Genomic DNA, 8844 nt, shown 5'->3' with positions numbered 1-8844 from the left:
GAGCTGTATCCTAATTGTTCGAAAATGAGTCGACAATTTTGTAGATTGATTTGCACACAATCGAAACCTGAACACCGAACACTATGCAGATCGATTCGAAATCATTAATATTAATTTTTGCTTTTTGCATCAACTTTTGTCACTTTATATTCAACCCTTTGCTCAAGAATCGAATTAACAAAAATGCTTAGCAGTTTTAGAAGGGGCTTCCAACGGTCGGGTCATTACAAAGCTAATATCGATCTATACTTATCTATTATAATATCGATTGTTCGTTACCGTTGTTGTACGAGCAACATATTTTTGTTAAATTTTTTGGATAAGATACGTATGATATTTCGAGTTACTGAAACGTCTAGTAGATACACTAAGTTTAATACAATTCATATCATATAAGTGAAACTATTGTTACGGCGAGAAGAGTTAAAAACTAACTTTAATTCTACATGAAAATATTACAATAAGCGCAAACACTTTACACATGAAAACATTAAATACCTCGAACGCAATAAGTAAAAGTACCTATTTGTAAGAAGGAAATTTGCGGTTTCTTTATCCTAAAAATTATTTCAAGATGTCCCGACTTTATTGCAGCTGGTGCGAGCATGCGCGTCCCCTATCGATCCGGAATCCCTCAGGAACAACTTTATACTCCACTATTTCTGTTTGGATACGCGACCGAATTTTAATTTTGAACATTACGTAGCTGATTGGTTTTTTAAAAGGGATAAAACGTATTTTTAAGTAGGTACGGTAAAATGGCATACGATTGTGTATTGTTACTATTATTTTGTCACGCGTGTGTTGTTCTGTGTAACCCCGACGCGAAGAGGCTCTATGACGATTTACTGAGTAATTACAACAGGTTAATTAGACCTGTAAGCAATAATACTGATACTGTTTTGGTCAAACTTGGCCTGAGATTGTCACAACTCATAGAACTTGTAAGTATCCATTGTATTTTTATAAGAAAAGACAAATTGCAAATATGACTACCGACGTATGTACCTAATCCTCCTAAGATACTTTATTTATAGTCTATCAAGAACAAAAATTAATTTTGTTTCCCTTCCAGAATCTAAAAGACCAAATCTTGACCGTGAATGTGTGGATGGAACACGTAAGATTATGCGATTTCTTTTCCTTTTATTTGTTAAATCGCTTGTGCATTTAGTTAATTGCGGTAAGACGAGTACCTAAGTAATTTATGTAGTAACTAATTCCAGGAATGGCAAGATCACAAATTCAAGTGGGATCCTGGCGAATATGGCGGTGTCACCGAACTGTATGTGCCATCAGAACATATCTGGCTACCTGACATCGTTTTGTACAATAAGTGTGTTAATAAATAATTGTCAAACTTTTATTCTTTTGTTAAGTACATCGGTTTTTTTAGCGCTGACGGGGAATACGTTGTAACAACAATGACGAAGGCTGTTTTACACTATTCCGGAAGAGTGACGTGGACTCCCCCCGCGATCTTTAAATCCTCCTGCGAAATTGACGTGAGGTATTTTCCTTTCGATCAACAGACTTGCTTCATGAAATTCGGTTCTTGGACTTACGACGGCAATAAGGTAAGTAAACTACAGTACCTATGTAGCCAATTGGCATCCGCTAGTCCCGAATAGAGTCCATGTTAAGTTTTGTTGGGGGAGCGAGCTCGCCGATATATTGAAACAGTCAAAATGTTTTTGAAAATCCCGAAATTCGCATTGACGTGAGTTGTAGACGCCAACAATAATTTCTATTTTCTTAGATTCATTTTAAACAGATTCGGGGTACTGTGTACTGTGTACATATGTATTATATAGTATGTACTCGTGTGGCACTTTCCCGAGATGGAATAGCACAGAGCCTATGATTTTAAACCATGAATAATTATTATTTTTATACTTCAATAAACTTCCGAATCAAGTACCTAGGTACCTGGGTACACTTATCAACTCCGATGGGAACAAAATTAGGACACTCCCACATGTTATTTAAAACTCACTCGGTAGCTCTGAACTCTGTATATACGTACTTATAACCGATACCTACTTCCATTTGAATAAGCAAGTGCAAAAAATAAATCATTTCTAGATCGATCTCAAACACATTAATCAAGAAGGAGCTGGAGACAAGGTGGCTGTAGGAATAGATCTAAAGGAATACTACCCAAGCGTGGAATGGGATATATTATCGGTACCGGCAGAAAGGCATGCCAAATATTATCCATGTTGTGCAGAACCGTATCCAGGTATGGTTCGACTATAATTAATTGCTTGTTTTCGGTTATAACATTTTTGATGGTTTTATTTTTTATTCGTAGATATCTTCTTCAATGTAACTCTTCGCAGGAAAACGTTGTTTTACACAGTTAACTTGATCGTTCCCTGTGTAGGTATATCTTACCTTTCCGTCCTCGTCTTTTATCTTCCTGCCGATTCGGGAGAGAAGATAGCTCTTTGCATTAACATCCTCCTTTCGCAGACAATGTTTTTCCTTCTCATTTCGGAAATAATTCCCTCTACGTCTCTCGCCTTGCCACTTCTGGGCAAATATATCCTTTTCACGATGATCTTGGTGGGATTGTCTGTCGTTATTACGATTGTTATACTCAACGTACACTATCGAAAACCGAGTACGCACAAGATGGCACCTTGGGTTCGATCTATATTCATAAAAACGGTACCCAAACTTTTGCTAATGAGGGTGCCCAAAGATCTCCTTACGGAACTCGCATCAAACAAAATGAATATCGGGAAGACGTTTAAAAAACACGAAATTGACACACTGCCATCAACGTTATCTTCTCCATCCTCGTCGTCATCTTCGTCATCCAGGCATAGAATTAGTGGATGTAATGGTTTATATTCTTCTACCTCTGCTACTAATAGGTATGTGAGCGAGTTTATTATTTCTCAGTCTCAAGACGCTTTTATATATATATTTTTTTTTTTTTTATTAAGGCTGCGCGGTTTTTCAAGTTCGTTTGGTAACAGGATGCGTTACAACGGATTGCCTTCGGTTTTTTCGGGACTGGACGAATCAGATTCAACGTCAAGAAAAAAGTACCCGTTTGAATTGGAGAAAGCAATTCATAACGTTATGTTCATTCAACACCATATTCAAAGGCAAGATCAATTTAACGCAGTAAGTGAAAACATTTTAATATAATATACAATGATACCATACCGTGACCCTACATATTATACGAGATAGGTTTAGGTTTATATCTATTCCAAATAGGTTTTCGATTTAATTTGTGTCGTAAATTTTCTTGCCGAACCGTTCGCATTATATCAACTTTTATAAAAATTTACTTTGCTTTTTCTTGTTTGAGCAAAAAACGCTAAAAGCTAAATGTAAAAAGTAAACATTCACGATCAATGTTGCAAATTTGTTTATTCATTTTAAGGAAGACCAAGACTGGGGTTTCGTCGCAATGGTTTTAGATCGACTTTTCTTATGGATTTTTATAATTGCTTCCATAGCCGGTACATTCGCGATTTTGTGTGAAGCACCAGCACTTTATGACGATTCAAAACCGATCGACATGGAAATCTCATTGGTAGCACAACAACAATATTTGCCCGACTTTGAATTGTCTGAAATGCATGATTAGCTTTTGATACATGTGCATACATAGTAGTATATTTATCATCTACTAATTTCACCGTTGATATCCGTAATTTGTCGTTCAATTCAAACAACTTAAGCCTTTATTATCGGATACGAATATGCACAAGTGTGTATGTATTATAGGTACGATAAGTTGTATGGAGTAGGTACCTATAGTATCTTCTGTTGTTAATGTACCTACCTATAGGCACGTTATGTACACGTAAAATAAGTCTAGTTATAAATTAGGAAAGGATTTTACCAACCTCGCCTTCGGGCTCTCGTGGCAATTTCGACTCAAAGAATTGAAAATTATTTCCTACTGCTAATAAACTGTACTGATCGCGTAAAAGTAAAAATCATCGTGCTTTTATGTTAAAAAAAAAAATGAGAATAAAATACGACACCCCTTCGGCTACGAAGGCAATTCACATCCGCGAGGCAATACCCTAATTCTTTCCTTTTATGCGTTATATACTACCTATTGTTTTGTGAGATTTGTCAAACATCGGTACAAGGTAGATACAAATCAAACTTGTAATTTTTTGGGTGCCAAGCGCACCTGCCACTTCTCCTCTTATTACTGATAAGTAATCAAGTATTTCAATGTCACTTTTTTCTTCATTAAAATTGATAAATATGAAACGCTTAATCTCCAAGTAGGTAGTGTCCCAAAATCTAAACTTTTATACATACATATGTACGATATGTGGTAGGTAACTAGGTACGTACGTACCTAGTTTAATGCGATTACATATTGTACGTAATCTGAAATAACATTCCAATTAGGTACCTGCATACATCATATATGTACGTATGTGTTATGTAAGGTACATGTTTTATCAGCGACTTATAAAAATTACAGTTGATTTTAAAATAGTTGCCAAATAATCGCATCTTATACCTAACGGTAAGTAATACCTGTAAAAAATAATAATAAATGAAAATAAATATCTTAACAAAATATCAGACTGTCACTAGTTACTTTTGCTTTCTGTTAAGGACTTTCATGCTTAATAGAGAATATATAAATCAATTTGTTAATATTTTGTTAATTAATAAGAAGCGATGACGCACTGTACATATCGTTAGTTACAAGTTTTCGATTTCGCGTGAGAGCCACCGTGGAAGTCGTCGGGTGGTCACACGACAGGCCTCACGTCTCATGCTATGTACACATGTACATATAGGTACGTACAGTACATTGTTAAATTGGTACACGTATATGTATGTGTAACAGATACCATAACGCAAAGCAACAACAACGAAATAGGGACTGAAAGAAAGAGGGAAACGTTGTTTCATTATTATTATTATTACACTACAGCCACCTCCAAAGACGTTGGTTGTACCGCTCTCTGCGTCCGTGTCTGTGCGTTAGGTAGATATTACCCATCCCTATCTACCTATGTATATCCTTTTAGGTTCCCGTCATACCGAACATGTACAGATTGTCACAGACACGTTCACGCATTCGCAGTAATTTTAAAACTAATTGTAAAACGACCTGTAAGTAGCGTTAAGAGACAGAACAAACAATTTAAATACAATTTACCGATGAAAATGTAGGCCCTATAGCCCAACCTTACGGTGATGCTGGTGTATTTAATTTTACATTTACCGAATAGCCATTCCGAAAACACTTCTCGTGAATAACTGTAATTAGAAAGAATGTACAAGAAACGTATCAGATGGCCGCGTGTTGTCGCTTGTCTTCGGCGGTAAAACCACCGAGCAGTATCTGATTTGTGGCGATGCATTCTGAAACCGTGGGAACGGAGGCTCATAAGAGAAAGACGATGACGACGCCAGAAACTGCCTACAAAAGGGCATGGGCACGCCACAACTCCCACCATCATATAAGTATACCGACGAACTATAAACTTGCGATTTGCGATTAATATAATGTAATAAGGAAAAAAGAGCGTCGCGACGCAACGTGTACGTTTGATGTTCGTGAGCATGTTTCCATGTGTGCAGCTACTTATAATCACGGTTATAATAATTAGTTGTGGTTGTCGTACTCCACCTCGATTACCACGCGTGGCCCTGAGATCTGACCCGTCTCCGGCCTCGGCTGGCTGCTTGCCCGCCTGCTAGCCAGACAATCAGTACGACCCTACGACCGCGGTCGTCCTATCGGCGACGGCATTTTATTATTACGACCGCGATACTACACCAGCGTACAGGACTGTATTTGGTTAAAATCATTCTCAACGAAAATAAAGTGGAGTTCTGTAACCAAAAAATTCCACATTTAAACGTTTGAAACCAACCTATTAATGTTAAGTGTGTAAACTTTGAGTAAAGATGCATCGATCGTTTAAACCAACTTATCAACTTTCAATTAAATACTGCAGAGGTCCAAACACGCGAGATCACCTCCTACCGCTACACTTGAGTTGACATACCTTTATCTTTTTTTCACTCTGTCCATAAAATAGATGCCAAGTACATACATCAGTGTACCGTACTTTTTATTGCTTATTCTCAGAAAAACTAGATAAGCCTATTTCCAACAAAACATCAGCATTCATTATGCATCTATTTATAAGTACATACAAATACACAATAAAATGTACCTACAAACATTTATGTTAAATTAATTATTGAACATTGATTATAAAACTCTTTATTCATCTTAATACGGTCCTGGCGCTTCTTACGGAATGTTGGCTTTTGTGGCACGTCGTTAGCGATAGTGACGATGAGGTCAATAAGTAAAAGGCAAACAACGTTTGTCTTAATTAGTAGCTCGCTATAGAAGATGTGCCGCACTTGTATAACGAGGCTATTTACAAAGACGTATATAGACAGATTTCTATGTATACGTGTACACGTGTGTTACTACATCTAATGAATTTATCTATAACTACGCAGAAGTGCGTACCTTTGTATATGTCCAAAGCATTATTTGCTATTGTATAGTGTATGTATTAATGTTTTATAATCACACATGTACAGTACGTTATTGTCAATTCAAATATAGTACTAGGTACATGCAGGTGTTACATAGGTAGGTTCATACCATTTCATCATCATAAGTCGTCGGTCCTAATAACATTGGATGGACACGAACCTCCATCCTTTCCCATCCTGATCCTAATCTTCGCATTCCCCTAAAACCAGCACTTCCCATATCCTTAACTTTTTGTAAACAGTTATCTAATCTAGGTCTACCTCTGCTCGTCTTAAACTCCTGGTTCTGCCTCTAACATGTCTCTGACTAGCCCTTCATCCCTGAGAAGGTGTACTATAAACCTGTCTCGCCTATTTCTTATTGATTTCATTTACAAAACATTTTTTTATCGGTACTGTACATTTTAATACGTTTGGTAGCCAGAATCGTGGGTGGCGGTGCGACGGCGAAGCGCAGCGGCGCTTCAGATAGTAAAAAACAAAAGTAAAGCGTGAGTGGCGTGACGTGACACACGAAGGTGGAAACTACACAGTTACACAGAAATTAAAGTCTGTATGCTGCCCACATTTGCTTATTTCCGCTTCTATTATTGCATAGCACATACAGGTAAGGGAAAACATTCACCGAACATAGAAAATACGCATTTCTTCGTCGGTATATTTTCCTTTTTATGTCGCACGACCTTTTTGCTTAATTGGTGAACATGTGGAGTATGTTTTTTCAGCAACGTCTCTGAAATGTCACTTGCTTATCTGAAAACTGTGTTGGATTAGCCAACTTTCAATATCTTTTGAAAAAAGCGCAATACCCCTCAAATACTTAAAAGTTTTATTCGATTTTTCGAAAGATAGAATAAAACAATCCCATGTTCGGTTATCAGATTGTCACTAGTGTATACAAATTTGTAATAGGTACGTATGTACTTATATACAGCTGAAAAATAAACATAGGAATATTCTGTCACATGCAATCGCAGTAGGCGGCATCCTCTTGTGAAAAATACAATTTGGTATAAGAAAATTCATACAAATACCTTCAGTCATATAAAAATCATATTTAGGTTAGTTTAGGAAATGCGTACAAAGAAATACATTATTTCTTTGTTCGGTGAAATATTTGCCTTACCTGTGCACCTATACAGACAAGGCAAAATGTTCGAAAACGCATAATTCGTTATATGTTTTTTAATCTTGGTGGATTTTTGTAATTTTTGGTTTTCGAAAACTTTTTTCCACAACTTGGTAATTTACTCTCACCGTATTAGTTTTGCCGAAATAGGTAACTGCGTGCCGTTTATTATACTTACGGCCGATGTCTTTACAGTAATTAGGTGTTACTTCCCCGATAGCCACTCGTGATGATCATGAATGGATCAGACGATTTTGAAAACAAATTTGGATCAAATTTGAAACATATGTTCTACATTCAATGAATAAAAATATATACTAGTAAATAAATGATCAAATTTAGGAATTAAAAATCAGTAAACCAGTTGTTGAATTTTTGCGACAAACTATTTACGTAAAATAGCTGTCATATTTACTAAATTTCTTTCTAAATAAGTATGAGCGCAATATAACGTCATATGAACGATATTTCATGTATTCATACATTTACAAAAATTATCTGTAATTTTATGACGACATTACATGAAGAAAAGTTTATGCAAAAAAATGAATTATTACGATTATACACAAAATTGCATAAACATGCCATAATATTTATGAAGAAAAAAAAGTGATTTTAATTATTAAATCTTTACACCAAATTTACATCACATAAATTGTAAATTTGTTGTAAACTTTTGGTAAATTAAATAAAATAAAACGTCTGACTTGAACAACCGACAGACAGACCGCCGGGTTAATTTCTCGAATTTACAGACATAAAGACAATTTTGTTCTTCAGTCATCAGTTTTCGGTTACACTTTAACGCAATAAGTTGTCACGGAAATTTAAAAAGTGTTGGTTGTTATCCAATAAGTTACAGTTTTCAAAAATGTGAGTTACAAAATACATACATTAGGTATATCGTCTCAATAATAACTTCATGTTATAAAATAATCTTTTCTTTTAGTTATTATTAAACATAAGACTCTGGAATTTTGTTAAAGCGTTAGTATAGCTTTTCAAAAGCATCACTAATGCAAGCTAATAATTCAAGTAATCAAGACCTAGTCTATGAAGATCTAACAAATATATATTCAGTAGAGAAGCTGGATATTATCAACCACATATAATCCAGAATCCAGGAAAACATTAATAATAATACAACATCCTCGTACTTTTGAAGAGAAGATGTTAAAATCATTGTCAAA

General features: G+C 35.7%; 1 protein-coding gene across 1 annotated transcript in view; it reads left to right on the top strand.

Moving 5' to 3' along the window:
* Positions 1–646: 646 nt before the first annotated feature.
* LOC108743439 (acetylcholine receptor subunit alpha-like 2) overlaps positions 647–8844 on the top strand; it is a 27429-nt gene continuing 19231 nt past the window's right edge. Inside the window, exons 1-8 of the mRNA XM_018479006.1 lie at positions 647–944; positions 1076–1120; positions 1227–1336; positions 1397–1577; positions 2086–2242; positions 2315–2882; positions 2955–3138; positions 3404–6740. Of these exons, the coding sequence (XP_018334508.1) occupies positions 759–944; positions 1076–1120; positions 1227–1336; positions 1397–1577; positions 2086–2242; positions 2315–2882; positions 2955–3138; positions 3404–3610 (1638 nt within the window). The 5' untranslated portion in view covers positions 647–758 and the 3' untranslated portion in view covers positions 3611–6740. Of the gene's footprint in view, positions 945–1075; positions 1121–1226; positions 1337–1396; positions 1578–2085; positions 2243–2314; positions 2883–2954; positions 3139–3403 lie in introns of the transcript that reaches the window.

Source organism: Agrilus planipennis, unplaced genomic scaffold (genome assembly GCF_000699045.2).
Source record: "Agrilus planipennis isolate EAB-ADULT unplaced genomic scaffold, Apla_2.0 scaffold447, whole genome shotgun sequence".
In the NCBI taxonomy this organism is placed as follows: domain Eukaryota; kingdom Metazoa; phylum Arthropoda; class Insecta; order Coleoptera; family Buprestidae; genus Agrilus; species Agrilus planipennis.
Note: the sequence above shows the minus strand (reverse complement) of the source record. Positions and strands in the feature narration are given on the sequence as shown.